Source organism: Netta rufina (assembly GCF_964035555.1).
Source record: "Netta rufina genome assembly, chromosome: 1".
Lineage (NCBI taxonomy): Eukaryota > Metazoa > Chordata > Aves > Anseriformes > Anatidae > Netta > Netta rufina.
In genome coordinates, this window is record NC_140123.1 from 70755038 (window position 1) to 70771969 (window position 16932).

Here is a 16932-nt window from a genome sequence, read left to right on the forward strand (position 1 = left end):
CTTCATCAATATACCTCACTTTTGATATGCACTTTACATGTAAAAGCTGAGTTCAGGTGTCTGGCAAGATGCTCATGTTTGTAGTAGATGGTTGCATAACTCTGAAATCAACTGCCACTTGATACCAGATCAAAGTTAACTTTGACTTCTAGGAATGAAAGGCCAAGATGCTCACTCCTCATCTCATGCAATCTTCCACAATTGCAGATGACATAGGAGTGAAAACCAAACATTCCATTGAGAAGACTTTTTTTTTATGGGCCTTTTAATCCGTGTTCTCATCTCTATTTACTTCATATAGAGCAGTCATTCAGTTTGATTTTTTAAAGAGTCACCACCTGCATGAAGTGTTATTGTAACTCAGAATGTTTTTCTGCCTCTTTTGTACCCTTCAAGTGTCTTGTTACTTTACCTAATAAAACTTGATCTGTTTGTGTAATAAAGACTGAAATAGGAGTTGTGCTTCTCCTTTCTGTGATACTGATGTTTTCTCTTTTAAGAATTGATACAGTAGTAGGTATTGTGGATAAATTACCATATGCAGGAACACTATGGGGTGAAAGACGTTCACAGGTAACTTTATTAGTTGCTTAAATATACAAACCAATGTTTTCTGCTTCACTGCAATAAATTATGGCAGTTTTTTTTTTAAAGTAAATATATATTCAAGCAGAATGCATGAACACACCTTATTCTGAAAAACAGGATAAAAAAAAATATGATTTAAGAAACTCAGTACTTTTCCAAAGGTTAATTTAGATGTCATCCAGTGATTCCCACGTGTTTGAGGCCCAAGGCCTGTAGCCAACAACTCTCCCAACATAAAATTTAGTGCTGTTCTTGCACTTGCTGCCAGAATGAAACTCAAAGCTCTTACTGTTTCCAGACGTTTTCTGAAACACTGTCCACTTCTACAATGTGTCAAGAACATCAACTGGTTAATAAATATACTCTTCCACATCCAGGCTAACGGGCCAGTAACTTCATTTCACATCCTCTTAATGAGATCAGTTTCTTTTTCTAGAAAAGGATGGAGTTTCATGGTATAAAAAAAGTACTGCTGGGAAAGAGGTTCCTGTATTTGCCAAAAGCAGAGTTGCTGATTATCACTGTCACCATGGCCGTGCCATCTTCAGGCATGACTTCTACTTCCTGAACTGTTGCTTCTTTATAGAGCCAACTGTAAAAGTAAAAAGTGTGTTAGCATCTTAAAGGCATTCCAGAGTGCATAAAGTATGATTGTTGGTTTAGACCTGAATGTTTGCATCTAGGTAATTTAACACTTCAAAAGATGAAGTGCTTCACTTAACTTTTTGTTTGCTACTTGCTGTTTGGAAACGGGGTGTAGGGTGTTTTCATAAATGTTTCAGGTCTCTGCTTTTTCTTTTAAATCTGGCTTCAGGACCAGTGGAATGGTCTTTCAGGAAGTTTGTCTTTTTGTACTAACACAGAACTCTGTGAAGGTCACTTTGAGAAGCATGCTGTATGGTATCTACTGGTGATATTTGATAGTTTTTCAATAGGTCATAAAAACATTTACAAATATCCCTGTAATTCTTGTCACAGATTAAAATTAGTATTGTATGTTTTGGCAAATAAGTTTTGCAATATTAAGAATTTCATAGTTGTTCAAGTCCTTCATAAAATTCAGAGTTGTTTACCTTAGCTGAGGTCCCTGTAAATTGACTTTAATTGTCAGAATCTTCTTCCCTGTTGCTTTCAAAATTTTTTTCTCTATTTCTTCTTTCAGCTCTTCTAACCCATGTCCATGTAGAGCAGAAATGGCTAACGTGTTTTCTTCAGTGGGTTCGTACCTGAAAAGTAATAATTGCCATCATACTTGTTTGCAAAGATTATATTGAGAAAATATTCCAAGCACAGACAATTTAGCTGTGTTATTTTATACTGCTCTCTTCCTACAGAGATCACTTCTTGTTTGTCTCAAATGATTTTTTTTGATATTTAAAAATAATGAATTAAATTTTTAAGACCATGGCTACATATGTAAGAGACTGAGAAACACCATTAAACATATTCAGAAGTATGGAAGCTTTTTTTCTAGAAATAAAGAGATTCCAGAACATAAGACATGTTTAAGTATACTTGGCATCTCCTGCTCACCTTTCTATCAAATCCACTTTGTTATGAACTTCTACCATTGATTCCAATAAATGGCTTGGAAGATCGAGATTCTTCAGAACAGAGAGAACGCTTGCTTTCTGGAGGACGGTTTCTGGATGAGTGATGTCCCTCACATGAACTATCAGATCCTAGCAAGCACAAATAGACAAGATGGTTACTTAATAGAACACCCAGTTACCAGGCTGTAGAGATTTTATACCATTTTTGCATTTCTCTTTTGTACGAGTTGCTTTCCTATGCATTAGACAATGCCCTGGCAGGTTAACACTGTAAAATGACCTACCAGAACAGTATAAAATCAATACTGGTTTTTATTCAAAGACGAAAGAAAATCTGTGGCAGCGTAGTCTCACTCCAGAGAGCATGAATTGCTGCCAACAACCCCAAAACAAGCTCTGTGAATTCCTTAACTAGCTTGATTGGCAGATTTCAAATAATAAATGATATAATTTTTAATGCCAAGGCTGTATAACAGCAGAACTTCAAAAATATTGGAGAAGAAAAAATATTAATTCTAAAAATGTTTTACAAGAGTAATAGCTGAAAGAACACTTCAAATGTGGAAAAAAATGCATGTAAATTTTAATTCTGTATTCAAAATGCAGAAGACTCTTGTTATCCCTAGCTTCTGAGATACTACTATTGGTGCTTCACTTAGCACCAATAACTATACAGTTTATACTTTGTAACTTTATACAAAAGTTACCAGTTTCAAGTACATACATGGTTAGATAGGTTGCAAATCTAAGCCATGTATTTGCCATGACAAAAACAAACAAACAAACAAAAAACACACAAATAACCAAACAGCATTTGCATTCAAAGTATTTCAGCATCTTTGCTCAAGATAATGCTTCAAACTTCTGAAAACTGTAGTGAAAAGTACATTTCTTGCCTTTCACTTAAGACTTGAAAAGTAAACCAAACATAATAGCAGCAGCCAGCTTTTGAAATTCCTGCTATGTCACAGTTAAAAAATCAATCCTTAGAAGAATTCAGACATCCGGCTACCATAGAATTTCATTACCTTTGAGGATACAGACTGTTTTAAGTCCCCATCTATATAGAATAGTTAAGGTGGAAGGGACCTTCAAAGATGATCAAGTCCAACTGCCTGACCACTTCAGGGCTAACCAGAAGTTAAAGCACATTACTGAGGGCATTGTCAAATGCCTCCCAAACACTGGCAGGCAGGGGCAGCAACCACCTCTCTAGGAAGCCTGTTCCAGGGTTTGACCTCCCTCATAGTAAAGAGATTTCCCTAATCCCAGCCTGACCCCTCAGCACAGCTCTGTGCCGTTCCCGCGTGTCCTGTCACCAGTGCCCAGGAAGCAGAGACCGGCACCCCCCTCTGCGCTCCCCTCCTCAGGACGCTGCAGAGAGCACTGGGGTCGCCTCTCAGCCTCCTTTCTCCAGACTGGGCAGCCCAGGTGTCCTCAGCCTCTCCTCATATGACTTGCCTTCCAGCCCTTCTACCGGCTTTGCTGCCCTCCTCTGGGCACTTTCAAGTACCTTAACATCCCTTTTCTGTTGCAGAGCCCAGAACTGCACATGGTATTCAAGGTGAGGCCACACCAGTGTTAAATCCAGTGGGAGAACCACCTCTTTTGACTGGCTGGCTGTGCAGTGTTTAATGCACCTGAAAACGTGTAAGAGGCACCCCAAAGTGCCCTCCTGGCTACCAGGGCATGCTGCTGGCCCACCACTCCCAAGTCCCTTCCTGCAGAACAGCCCTCCAGCCACTCATCCCCCAGTCTGTACCTGTGCCTGTCCCAGCTGCAGCACTTGGCATTAATGTTTGTTGAATTTCATGTTATTGCTGACTGCCCAATGTTCCAACAGATCTAGATCGCTCTGCAAGGCCTCTCGTCCCTCAAGAGAGTCAACAGCACCCCCCAGTTCAGTATCAGAGCAAACTTGCTAAGGATGCGCTCCACTCCTGCATCCAGCTCATTGATAAAAACACTGAATGGGACTGGCCGGAGAATTGAGCCCTGAGGAACACTGCTGGTGACTGATCGCCAGACAGACACAGCCCGCTCACTCCGACCCTCTGCCATTTAGCCAGTTCATCAGTTCATCTGTTCATCTCAGAGTTAGACAATATGCAACTTTAAATTTTGCTGTAACAGGCAAGTAATGAAAATATTATAGGAAAAGAACACTAACATTTATTACATGCTGCCTGTATCACAACTGTCCATTTTTAGAGCTACAGGAAACCTTAAGTCAAAACCAGAGCACTCTGAAGGGTTTACTTCATTTTTTTATTCTCAAGAAAGAGAACCTCAACTTATGCCAATGCACAGTCTAGGTTTTCATGTGTTTAACAAGAAAAAAAAAAATTATCTGGCTTAAACCCCATGGAAAAGGACATGTATACTCTGAATTCTGAAACCTATTCATGCTTACATATTCTGCATAAATTATCAGAAAATTGGTTTATTATAGGATATTCACCTGATAGTTATTATGTTAGAAGACCACTACAGTCAGTCAGGTACGTCACTAAGAACAGCATGCCAGTTAAGTTCCCCATTTCTGAAGGGGCGAAGACTATCTGGAAGAAAATTGAGTCAATTTCTCAATGTTTACAGTCAACTACTTACTGAGTAAGCAACTTCTTCTAAGGTAGCTGAAAAGGACTCAACCAGGTTATGTGGAAGATCAGACAGAAACCCAATAGTGTCAACATAAATAACTGCCATGTGTGAGGGCAGGTAGCCAGCGTGAGCTGTAATATCAAGAGTGGCAAACAGCTGATCTCGGGGTTGAAGTCCTGCTTCCCCGGTCAAGGCTTTGATCAAGGTGGTTTTTCCTAATTAAAATAAAAACAAAAGAAAACAGAACAACAAGACTTTAATGGCTTGTTTCAAGTGAAATATTAATTCGCAAGACTTGGGTGAGTTTTATGACACTACGTATCTTTTCGTATCTAGTTCACTAATAGAAGTCTAGCCTGTGAGTAGTTATCTGTATTATGTTATGAAACCCAAAGATAATCTTAACTTTTATAACTCAGAATTGGATTTAAGGCCATGTCTGGAAGCTGTGCTGTGGAATAACAACAAGATGATCACAGACTGAACTGACCTGCAAAGTGACCTACCTACACGTCTCACCTCTAAGACTATCTGAAGAATGCTGCCATGACAACATTAGGAAGCACACACACACACATGCTCCTCAGTGCTTCTGTTCTGAAATAAAATGATTTAACATTTCCTTGTTAAATCCAACAATCACCAGAAGCACTATTTAGTTTATTAGTTTTATGCTTTTGTTACGTGTACTGTCATGAATATGATACCAGAGAAATTTATTTAACTCTTCATAAATATTTTACAGAATTTGTAGTCATTACCTAGAGTATGAGCACTTTAGCTTAAAGTATTTCAATTATGTATGCAAAATTGTGCTATAGATGTCTTTGTTGAATCTTCAGCTCTATAAGTGGCTTAAAAGTATCAGTGTAATAAATATCAAAACTGGTGCATGGTAAGTTTGCTTTTTATAAAGAAGTTGAATAATAAAATGAAATGGTTTTAAAATAATGTAATCTGAGAAGTGTCTAGTCCAAAGTCAATGTATGCCTTGTGTATGAATTCACTTGCGTAAGCTACAAAAAAAAAAGAAAAAAACCTTTGGTTTTATTTAGATTCTCTTAAGAATTTTCTCTAAACACTATACATTAATCTATGAAAAGCTGAAGTGCTTTTTAAGCACATTTCTCAGATTAGTTGCCAACTCTCCTGAATTTTCCTTCTATGCCTCAGCATTTCCTAGTGATCTCAAAACCCACGTACTTTTCTCTATCCATTCTGATCAAGTAATAAAGATACATACAAAGGACACTAGCATGACAGTTTTCAGCATTAGATGAAAAATCTTTTTGACAAAATAGGTACTAGAAATTTCTCCAGAACATGTCTGCAAAAAAATCTGACTGTAACAAGCATTATTTACTTTCCTAACTATAATCTAACTGACATATTCTCATTATAAAATCTAAAACGTAATTAGAACACAAAGCCTATTCATACCAAAATCAGATTCTGGCTAGAGACTCTAATTAAAAATGAGACAAGGCAAGCTTCTTTGTGTGACAATTTCATGAGTTTTTGCTTACCACAATTTGTATAGCCCATTACTGAGATAACTGGAAACTCGCGTTTTCTGCGCTGAGTTCTAAGCAGAGACCTTTTTCTTCTTAGCTTCTCCAGGACATGCCTAATTTTAAGTTCTTTTTCTTTCAAGAGGCGATTCTGTGTCTCCATGAATGTCTCACCTGAAAAATACAAATGAGTAACTGGCAGAATAGTCTACAAGAGAACAGTAAAACAAGTGATGCTGTCTATCTGGAAATTGAGTGAGTTACCATTAGGGTATATGACAGTATACATAAGCAATTAAAACTGCATATTCTTGCCAAAGATAGAGTCAGAGTGATAAATAATTATTAAGACACATGCTAAGCACTCTAGAATAACCATGTCTGGTCACAATAAACTCCTGCGGTTGCAAATGCTCTGTCCATGGCCACTTACTGAGCATGAAAACTTTACTATGGCTATGACTGAAGTTACCATCCAACACATTTTTTCATGTTCAATTAATCAGATGCAGAACACAAACTGTCTTTCCCCTGAGCCTCCCCCTAATAAGATGCAATTTAATCTATTTTAAAGACTATGGAGAAAAAAAATCATCTAATTCATGGGAATTGACTTTACCTGAGCCCATGATGTATCTTGATCCACCTCTCTGCTGATCTAGCTGAGACACCTCATTTTTTAGATTTGACCTGGCAGTGGAGTAATATTTAAATAAAATCAATCTTCTCTAATCAAGCTGTCTTAAAATGCCTAGCAAATATGAAGCATTAGTGATATTCTAACAGTACAGATGAAAACACTACAACGCTACAAGACACAGGTATAAATAAAGCCAGATCATGGTGAGAAAACCCAGATATTTCTGGCTCTTCAACCATAGTTTGAAAAGTCATGCAACTCTTAGTAAATCGTAATGGCTGTTCAGAAACTTTAGAGAGACAAAAATGCCTCTGATACATCCACGCAACACACACCAGCATATTTTTATGCCATGTAATACAGAAATGTGGAAAATTCAGATACAAATTAACGCCTTTAAGCTTTCTTGTTTATAGCTTTCCTAATTAAACCTATCTATATATGAACTACACATACCTAATTCCTATACATTCTTGCAACCCATCTTCCATATCAGAAAGAACCAGGCCCTTTTCACTAGAAATACATTTTGTAACATTATCTATTGAACACTTTCTTGTTTTGCCTGTCAGCACTGTAGCAGTTTGAAGCAATTACATTAATGCAAATATTTCTACACTCTATTCAATCATTGACCATAGTATGGAGACACCAAAACAGTGGCATTTTTTTTTCCCCACGGTATAGCATTACCCTGATTGTTAATGTAAAGAAATTATCACTAAAATATACAAGGGTCAGTAGACATTTTGAGGTACCTTAGGAGTGGAATTTCAGCCAATGCAATCTGGAGTTTTGCTTCCTTAGTGCAGGCATTGCAACGAAAAATGTGAAGTACAACGGTGTATCTGTCAAAGACTTTCACTCCCCAGGCATCTTCTAGTTCTTTCTTTAGCCATGTAAAACAAAATAACCTAGATGTTTTCTGCCCGATTCAGAATACCAGTAAATCAATTCGTACACAGCATTACAGTTACAGTTAGCTGATGGGCACCTGAACTCACAGTAATGATTATGAGCACCCAAAAGCAACATTTTGTTTGACAAGGAAGAAAGGTGAAAAAGAATTTAGAAGGTAGAACTTTTTATCTATCTAGGCCCACTGAATTTCATGAGAATCCTTCCATTGCCTTGAACAGATTCTGAAAACAGCTCCTACAGGACATCTCACAGCATTAAAAGAATGAAGAATTTCAGTGGTTAAGGCCTTACAAAAAATAATTACGAAATGCTAGTATGGGAAAGGATAAAGATAACAAATGAAAAGCAAAATAGTTATTGAAGTTAAAAGAAAAAAAACCAACAAGAGAGGAAGAAAGGAAAATTATTTCATAACCAGCCTTCCACGAAATAATGAACTCCTCTCTTCCCACACCCCAAACTGCCCTAATTCACCAAAAGACACCCAAAGAATTTGAAGTATGCAGTAGTTTCCCTTCACCATCTCTAAAATCCAGAATGCTCATCTTCTGTGCACATTCTCAAACACTTTCTTGAATCTATATCCTGTTAAAATGTACTTAAGATCTAGATTTATGAAAATATTTTTTGTATTAAATCTGGGTTTAAAAGAACTCATACTTTAATTTAGGGAGTAAAAACCAGAAGGTTTATAGGAAACATTTTCAACTTCCATTTAATCGATGAATTGAAGTACTCAAGATAACTATTGGATATATCTACCTCTGATAATTTTATAATCCAGGGAGAACATTCAAAACTACCTGCAAAGCACTGATGTTTGCTTGCAGTATTTGCACTTTACACCCTGTTTGACACTGCACATGCAAAAAAGCTAATAAGTATTTATTTCAGTTTGTCTAAGCATGCCAAAGGGCATGCTTATAGTTCACATGCATACAGTTCACATGCCAGTTATTTTATTGCCAAAGTGTTTAAAAAAAAAAAAAAAGCAAAGCAAAAAGCAAAAAAAGCAAAGCTTCTCCCCACAAGCCATCTATCTTTGTAAAATACATTTTCTTTGTAAGGATTAGGAATGAAAGTTTAAAAATACAAAAAAAAAACAAACAGATTTGCTCTGAATTTATACCTCATATTCAAAATACAATACAGCAGACATAGCACTACAGAAAAAGCATATAGAATTCGTAGAGGTATGAAACCTGTGCACGTATGTAATCCAAAATCTTGACATTCCTTCACAACAAAAGCTGTGTTATCACCCCCCTTTTGTGAGTAAGATCTGAGAAGTTTTTCCAACATTTTACATGTAAGTAGAGCCAGTGGCAAATGCACAAACACAGTCTATACTAAAAGGCTATCAGGCTGCAGGAAAACTTCATGCATGACATGTAGATACACTTATTATCAGCTGGACAAATATAACAAGAATTAAAGTTTCCATTCAGAAAAACTCAGTCCAGCTGGCTTCATATATTATCATTAACCAACCCTCCTGATAGCATCAAGATCTTCCAAACAATATGGATGTAAAGAATATGATTTGATATTAAATTACCTTTGTTACTGAAGATATTCTTTCCACATTCAAGAAGACAGCTGTCACATGGGGCATTTTTTTAATCTTTTCTAGAAGACGGATAACCGTTACAAAATGCAGTGTTAAATGTCAATTCTCTTCTTAAAATATACGGAATATAAAACCATTTTGCACTGAGCACAGTGCTCATAAAATTCCAAATGGCATCATATTCTCTGTCCACAGAACAGCCGTATCCGCACTTAATTTCATACTATGTCAAAAACAGCTGCCAGTTTCTTTTACGTCATTCACTTAAGCATAGTGATCAAGGTGCCCCACACGTTTCAAATGAATATGGGTTATTTCTATTCCATGTTGCTTTTGAAAAAAATATCTTTGAAGTTTGTCTGCAAACCTATTTGATGGATTAATAAAACCTTTACCTCTTTTCAACTTTTATAGCTGTCCTTAAATAGTTTTCAGCTGCAGAAGCTTTCCTTTCTGAATGATGCAGTCCTGACAAACCTCAGTCCTTACCTGTCAAAACATCAAAGTTTCCTTTGCCAAAAACGAACTTCTTGTCAGGATTTTTTGTAGGAATAATTATTTTATCTAAAACAGTCCAGTTCGGAAGGGTATCTATGAGAGCAACGGCTTCGGCAATCTGTAACTCAGCTTTAGAGACACACACACAGAAAAAAAAAAAAAAAAAAAAAAGAAAAAAGGTTATATCAACTGCTCAGATTGCCAGTAACTACAAGATGTGTGAACAGGGAACGACTATGCTACACTTAAATTCTACAGGTCCAATGGTTTTAATGAGCAGCATAAGGTGCAAAATGCCTTACCTCTAATCAGAATAATTAAACTCCTAGTTCGATGCAATTTTACTACACAAAAGCATCTTTCTGCCAGTACAAATTATTTTTATGGTTCTTGATTTTGAATTCTGAATTGCATAGTCAATAGATTACTCACCTCTTTGCCTCTACACTGTACCTTTTTCTTAAAAAGTAAAATGCTTAACTAGCTTTAGATTAAACTGCTATTTTAGATAACCACAAGATCACAGGAATAATTCCTGGGTGTTTTGTGGCAATATGTAAAGAACTACTAATACCGCATACCTTGCTTCTTACCACTGGTACCTACTCTTATCAAGGACCTACACTGACTTCTGACTTGCTAAAGACACAGATTTCAATCTGCTTCATTAGTCAGTATTTTTTTTTAAACCATCTACGTGGCAAAGCACAGATTTATGAGGATTTCATGAAATCACAACGGCAAATCAGATCAGTAGATCCAGTTTTGATTTGCCAGACAGGAGATCCTCTCTCTATAGGAGTTTCATCATGTTTCTCTAGATAGAAAAACTCATCTGATGTATTAAAGAAGTCCAAAAGGTAATATATTTTTAATTATAACCGTGATCCTTTCTCATCCTATCGATAATATTCATCTTAGCGCTCATTTTTCTGTTGTAACTGTGGCATTTCAGCAGTCACCCTGAATCATTTGCTGACACTTCGTGCTCTTCATCTGGAGGGCCTGAACAGATGGAAAAGGCTCACCGCTGCTCTCATGTACGTTTGGACAGATGGGTGCCTTCGTAATTTTCCCCGCTTGTAAAATGGGAAGGCTTACACAAACTCTGAAAAGTTAACGATTTTATTTTGTAAAGAAGATAAGGTGTTGTAGAGAGCAGGGGTAATAAACGGACTGGGGGTGCCCCCTGTGACTAGTAGGGCTGATACTAGCACTGGGGGTGCCCCCATTAATTACCAGGGCTAATAACGGGGCTGGGGGTGCCCTGCAATTATCAGGGCTGAGAAAGGCACCGGGGGTGTCCCCCCCCCCCCCCTCCTGCCCACACACCGGTGGTGAGCTGCGGCTTCTTGGGCCCCCAGCGGACCGCCGGCTGCACCACGGCCACCCGCTGCGCGCCGGGCACGGGGCCGAGCGGCGAGGGGCCCAGCAGCTCCTCCACATCCTCATCTTCCTCCTCCTCGTCCTCGTCCTCGTCGTCACCGCCCGCCCTTCGCCCCCCGCCGCCCGCAAGGGGCGGCTCGCCCCTGCCCGGCGGCCGCTGAGGCGCCCAGAGGCGGAGCGCGGCGCTGAGCGGCCCCCTCACAGCCGCCCCCCGAGGCAGAGGAGGCAGAGGAGGCAGCACCGCCCGGCAGCAGCGCAGCAGCGGCCGCAGGAGGCGGCCGGGCCCCATGGCGCTGCACCCCCCCCCCCCTTCCCCTCAGCGTGAGGCGGGGCCGTTACGGCCGTTACGGCGGCCGCGAGGCGGCGGGGGCCGGCGCGCGCCTGGCCCCGCCCCCTGGCTGCCGCGCTGCCCGCCGCTGATAGGCCGGGGGGCGGCCGTGATTGACGGCGGGAGCCGGCAGCGGCGAGCGCGCGCTCGACCGTTGGAGTGCGCGTCCCCGCGGCCGTGCCTCTGCCTCAGCGCCCCCCCTCCCCCCCACCTCCTCCTCCACCACAGCCCCTCACAGGCAGGTGAGCGGGGCGGCCCCGGAGCCTTCCTCCTCCTCCTCCTCCTCCTCCTCCTCCTCCTCCTTCGGCCCCTCCGAGCCGCCAGGGCCGCGCCCGCCGCCCTCGGAAGGGCCCTGAAGGAAGGGGGGGGGGGGGAGGGGGGGGGGAGGGGGGGATCCGGGCAGCTCCCCCCCCACCCCCCCTTCGCTTCCCTGAGGTAATTAACGCCCCCGGCCGGCCGTGAGGGCCCTTAATGAGCGGCTCCGTCATTAGCTCGCCCTCTGCTCTTCTCCTGACAGCCCGCCCGCCCCGGGACGCGCGTTTCGGAGCCGAGCCCCGCCGCGGTGAAGTTTCCTCAGGAACCCCTTCCCTCCCCCCCCACCATCAGCTCGCTGCCTGCGCCGCCGAAATAATGTAGTGGAAATGATAGCCGAGCCCAACGCAGCCAGCAGCCTTCCCAGCCAAAAGTAAGACCTGGCGCCGCTTATTTACTTATTTATTCATTTATTTATTCATTATTTTTTTTAGGGGGAGGGGGTTGGGGGGGTGAATTCGGGCGCTGTCCCTTCAATCTGTGTCCTGCAGATAAGTGGGGGAATGGATGGGTCATTGGGGGTGGGAGGGAAGGTAAAGGGGATTGGCTGTGTCTTGTTACTAACGGCTGCGTTTCGTTTCCTTTCCCTTTCGTGTATTGTTCAGCATCTTCTAAATGTAGCTTTATGCCGATGTGCAGGGAGCTTGGTCTTACGAGCTTCTCTGTGCCCTGTTCCGTGCAAGTGAACCTAGTTTGAATAAAAACGAGCAGATTTATAGTCTTAGTGGGTGTGTTCGCTCCAGTGACAGATTTGAGGTGCTGAGAGGGAAGAGTACCAAGTTATCTGTAGTCAACCTGTTGGCATTGCGTACTCCTTGTTGCCTTAGAGCAGGGGGAGAGGATGTGCTGCTCCAGAGCTGCTTTCATCGTGGGCATGTCAAGTCTTCCCGCCTCAGAGGCTATGTTTTCTGTCATCAGTTGATTCAATTAATAAACCAAATGCATTCATATTGTTTACAGAATGGGATATGTAGGTAGAAAGAGCAGATACGGATAATAAAGTTACTAAATTTGAGCATACCTTGTGTAGTTTTGAAGAGTGAAACTTAGGTATCTAGCGTTGCCTACTTTGAGCTCATTGTAGCCTGGTCTTTGCTCATCTTGTTACCTTCCAAGCGAGTGCGGCCTCACCTCCAGTACTGGAGTGCATTTCTGGGCACCACGGTACAAGAAGGACATTAAACTGTTGGAGAGCGTCCAGAGGAGGGCGACGAAGATGGTGAAGGGCCTAGAGGGGAAGATGTATGAGGAGAGGCTGAGGACACTCGTCCTGTTCAGTCTGGAGAAAAGGAGGCTGAGGGGGGACCTCATCGTGGTCTACAACTTCCTTGCGAGAGGGAGTGGAGAGGCAGGCGACCTATCCGTGATACCAGTGATAGGGAATGGTGTTAAAGTGAGGCAGGGGAAATGTAGGCTTGACATCAGGAAGAGGTTCACCGAGAGGGTGGTTGCACACTGGAAAAGGCTCCCCAGGGACGTAGTCACTGCACCAAGCCTGTCTGAATTTAAAAAGCGATTGGACTGTGCACTTAGTCACGTGGTCTAAACTTTTGGATAGACCTGTGCGGTGCCAGGAGTTGGACTTGATGATCCCTATGGGTCCCTTCCAGCTTGGGATATTCTATGGTTCTATAAGCATGCTCCAGGTCTTTTGCTTCGTTAAGCTCTAAGAGGTGCTTTCCTTGTAGGCCATGATGACAATCGGTGTAGCTTGCCAAGTGTTCTTTCCTGAATGTTTCATCTGAAGCAAACCTTTTAGTTTCAGAAGTGACAGGTAGGTGCCTGGCAATTGTTTAGCTGAGCTTCTTATTGTTTGGCGATTTGTTGTTGCTTCTAAAAGGTGAAGCAATTGCACTGGAATTTATGATTTAGAAAATATACAGGTGGGATTAATCCAGTAACGTAGGTTAATCGTTCCTTTTAGACGGCTGAAAGAATAAGCTATGATGGCATGAAAGAGGTAGCTTTCTTTTTTAAGAGTGGGTCTCTTAAGTCTGCTCAAAATATTTATTAAAATGAGAAAACTGAACTCAAAAATTTCCACGGTAGTATTGTGTGAGGGCTAGAAGAAGGGCTTTGCTTCCTTCCTGCTTCAAGTTTTTTTTTTATTTTTTTAATCTCATCAGTAACACTTCCAGTGCTATTGAAAGGACTGTATTGTGGCAGGAATGTAAGGTAGAAATGTGCCTGTGAGCCATATGTTGCAGGGTCTAAAGGTCAAATTTATGATGAGGTAGGAATGGAATTCCGCCTCCTGTGCTTTCTTACCGTTTGCTGATGGAAACAGAGTAAATGGCTGGCAACTGTTCCTTACAGTGCACGAGGCAGTGAGTTGAGGTATGCCGAAACACTTGGTGTGGTGTTGACAAAAAAAAAAAAAAAAAAAAACAAAAAAAAAACACACAGAAGAAAAGCTTGTGATTATGTCAAAATTTGTCAAACCTCCTGTTGTACTCAAGTAGTTGAAAAGATGTTAAATGGAGTTGCACATAAGGATCACTGCAGTAGTGTTCACATCATCCTTAGGATTAGATAGAGTAATTCCTATTTTGCTCAAGAAGACAAGAGGATGTCTTAATTCTTTTTACAGTTTCTTCAACAGAACTCTAGTTGTGCAGATAAAAACTCAAGGGAAGTATCTAAGTGGCTCCGTATGGTTCAGTTTGTAAACTCTGGTCTAGTTCCTGCAAACCTTTAACTACCTGCCTGATGAACAACATTACTATCAGGAAATACCCGTACTAAAAGGAAGGAAAGCAACATGAGTACTGAGATGATCTGGCTTTTAAAAATCTCTACCAAAACTAAACAGAGCACTTCCAGGTACAGGGATCAGTGCAACTCTGTATATAAAGAAAGTAAATAGGAGCAAACAAGATCTAGCGGCTTCTTAAGGAATGCAAAACAAACCTAAAGATTCAGGGAATTAGAGAATACATTAAGTGTAGGAAAACATATCAGTCCAGAAGTTCATAGTTAAGTTTGTACTAAAGTGAAGATGCTTTTTTTTTCCAAAGCAGGCTCTTGAGAGTGTTTTTTTGTTTAGTCACACAATTTTATTTTTCATAGGCTTATGATGAGGAAATCTTTTTTTCAAATAGCTTTTAAAGCAAGCAGATAGCTAAACCTGCTTAAATATGTTGTCTTTGCAGTCTTTGGTGTAGGATGTCTTTTGTAAGACAGTACTTCCTGTGGCATTGCTACGTGCTGTGGTGCACTGAAAGCCAAAATGATTTGGAAACTAAATGACGTTTTAGTATATACCTGGTGCTGAGTTACGTTTGGTGGGTGTTCAACAGGGATGCTTAGCATATGCGTGAAAGTTAGTCCGACTGCTCTAGTCACAGGGCTATCATTTTACATGGAACTGTTAGCCCAGCGTGAGGAAGCTGGAGGTCAACTGTCTTCTCATTACTGCTCATTTTGCTGAGCTTCAGGAAGCAGGCTGTCCCCTATACCAGGCATTCACTTACTTTGTTAACACCTTTCGCTACAGGCAGGTTTTGCCTGGCATAAAGTAGCACAGGGTCAGTGTCAGTGGACCATTGCTTGAAAGTGGTTTTCACATCCAGGATGTGCTTGGGAAAGAGCTGTGTGAGTTAAAGCTTTAGCGAGGTGTATTGTAGACAAAGATGTTAAATGCAGCACGTGTTCAGACAAGTCCTTGACTAAATTGTCCTGGTGTTTTTTTGTACTGGGTGGTGTGTTTTTTTTCCCCTTCATTATTTAAATATTTTAATTCAACTTAGACTCAATTATAGTTTCTGTAATCAAATGAAATGTATTTGTTTTCATCATGGCATGTAATAAGTTGCTAAATAGTACACAGAAACAATTCGGGAAGACTGCTTGAGAGTATGTTGAGCATCGTGTGGAGGTACACTGCATAAACAGGTAACACACTGAAATGCTGGCTGGCATCTGAGTTGTCATTCTAGTGGAACAGCACAAGTAAGAACATGTTAGTCCAGCCCCATAATGTTGCGTTCTACTTCAAAATCACGAGTGAAAGCATTTAATCGCATAGGAGAAGCAGCTCCTTGACAAATAGGTTTGGGTCCTTTTAATTTGTCGTCTGTATAAGGAATCTGAGAAGGGCTACCTGGCTTCAGAAGAGCTGTATATATTGCTGGCTATTGCTGCTTGTTCTTTTGAACTAGGAAGTTTTTTGGTAGCAGTTGAGATACTTAATCTCTGTGGTGCACAATTACAAATCAAAGGAAGCATTCTGAAAACTGCAAAGTGTTGCTTTTAGCATGCAGACTTGGTTGTGAGGCACAGTTCTTCCCTCTTTCATCGCATGCAGAAGTCCAGACAACTGATGTAAGGGTTGGTTTAGACTGATTTATTTTCTTGGCTTCCATCTGTCACCACCATGGCACATTTTGAACTTTTCTATGATGAGAAGTTCACTAAATTTAACTTCAATGGGATTTTTCTCTGTAGGGAAGTTAATCATTTGCATCATTTTATTTAGAAATTTGATATATTTTTATGGGATCTAGAGAGCAGCATGGGAATCTTTGGAAGCCTAATTCTACATCGCTTACAGTCTAGTGCTCCAATAAATTCAGAACCAGAGATGTGTTTAAATAGAAACTTCTCACTAATGAAATAACATCAGGACCTAGGCCCTGCAGCGGATGGTACGCAGCCTCAGGATCTGCTTTGCAGAGGCACTGTCTGACTGAAGCTGTCTTGGGAAGATGAATAGTGTTTATCTGGCATTGATAAACCCCTCTGGACTCGATCTGGCTCTGCATCCGTAGCATGGTTAATGTTCCATCTGGGTTAGTCAACACTGGATACTGGAGATTTGACTGTATGTGACAGGGTAATACTCTGCTTTGTTCTCTGCAAAGTGCTTGCTCATGTTAGTACGCTCTCCTGTTGCAGCACGATCATGAAAAATAAAGTAACTGTGTAGTCTCATGTTTACTTTCCTTTTGTGCCTTCCTAGAGCACAAGTCAACTGGCTTCATGTCCTGGCCATGAGGTAGCCATCCAGTTTTCAAGGAGGC

At 40.9% G+C, this 16932-nt stretch overlaps 2 protein-coding genes across 3 annotated transcripts in view; one reads left to right on the forward strand and one right to left on the reverse strand.

Moving 5' to 3' along the window:
• Positions 1-562: 562 nt before the first annotated feature.
• On the reverse strand, positions 563-11560 carry GTPBP6 (GTP binding protein 6 (putative); the record flags this gene model as incomplete). Its single annotated transcript, XM_084292991.1, has 10 exons — positions 563-1180; positions 1662-1814; positions 2122-2270; positions 4752-4960; positions 6272-6430; positions 6876-6946; positions 7655-7785; positions 9376-9446; positions 9877-10014; positions 11218-11560. The coding sequence occupies 10 exons, from the start codon at positions 11558-11560 to the stop codon at positions 1039-1041; spliced, it is 1566 nt and encodes a 521-aa protein (XP_084149117.1). The 3' UTR covers positions 563-1038.
• A 598-nt stretch (positions 11561-12158) lies between these two features.
• LOC311222219 (cohesin subunit SA-2-like) overlaps positions 12159-16932 on the forward strand; it is a 65104-nt gene continuing 60330 nt past the window's right edge. For both annotated transcript variants that reach the window (XM_084306392.1, XM_084306393.1), the window contains exon 1: positions 12159-12284. In XM_084306392.1, coding sequence (XP_084162518.1) covers positions 12241-12284 — 44 coding nt within the window. In that variant the 5' untranslated portion in view covers positions 12159-12240. The remainder of the gene's footprint in view (positions 12285-16932) is intronic.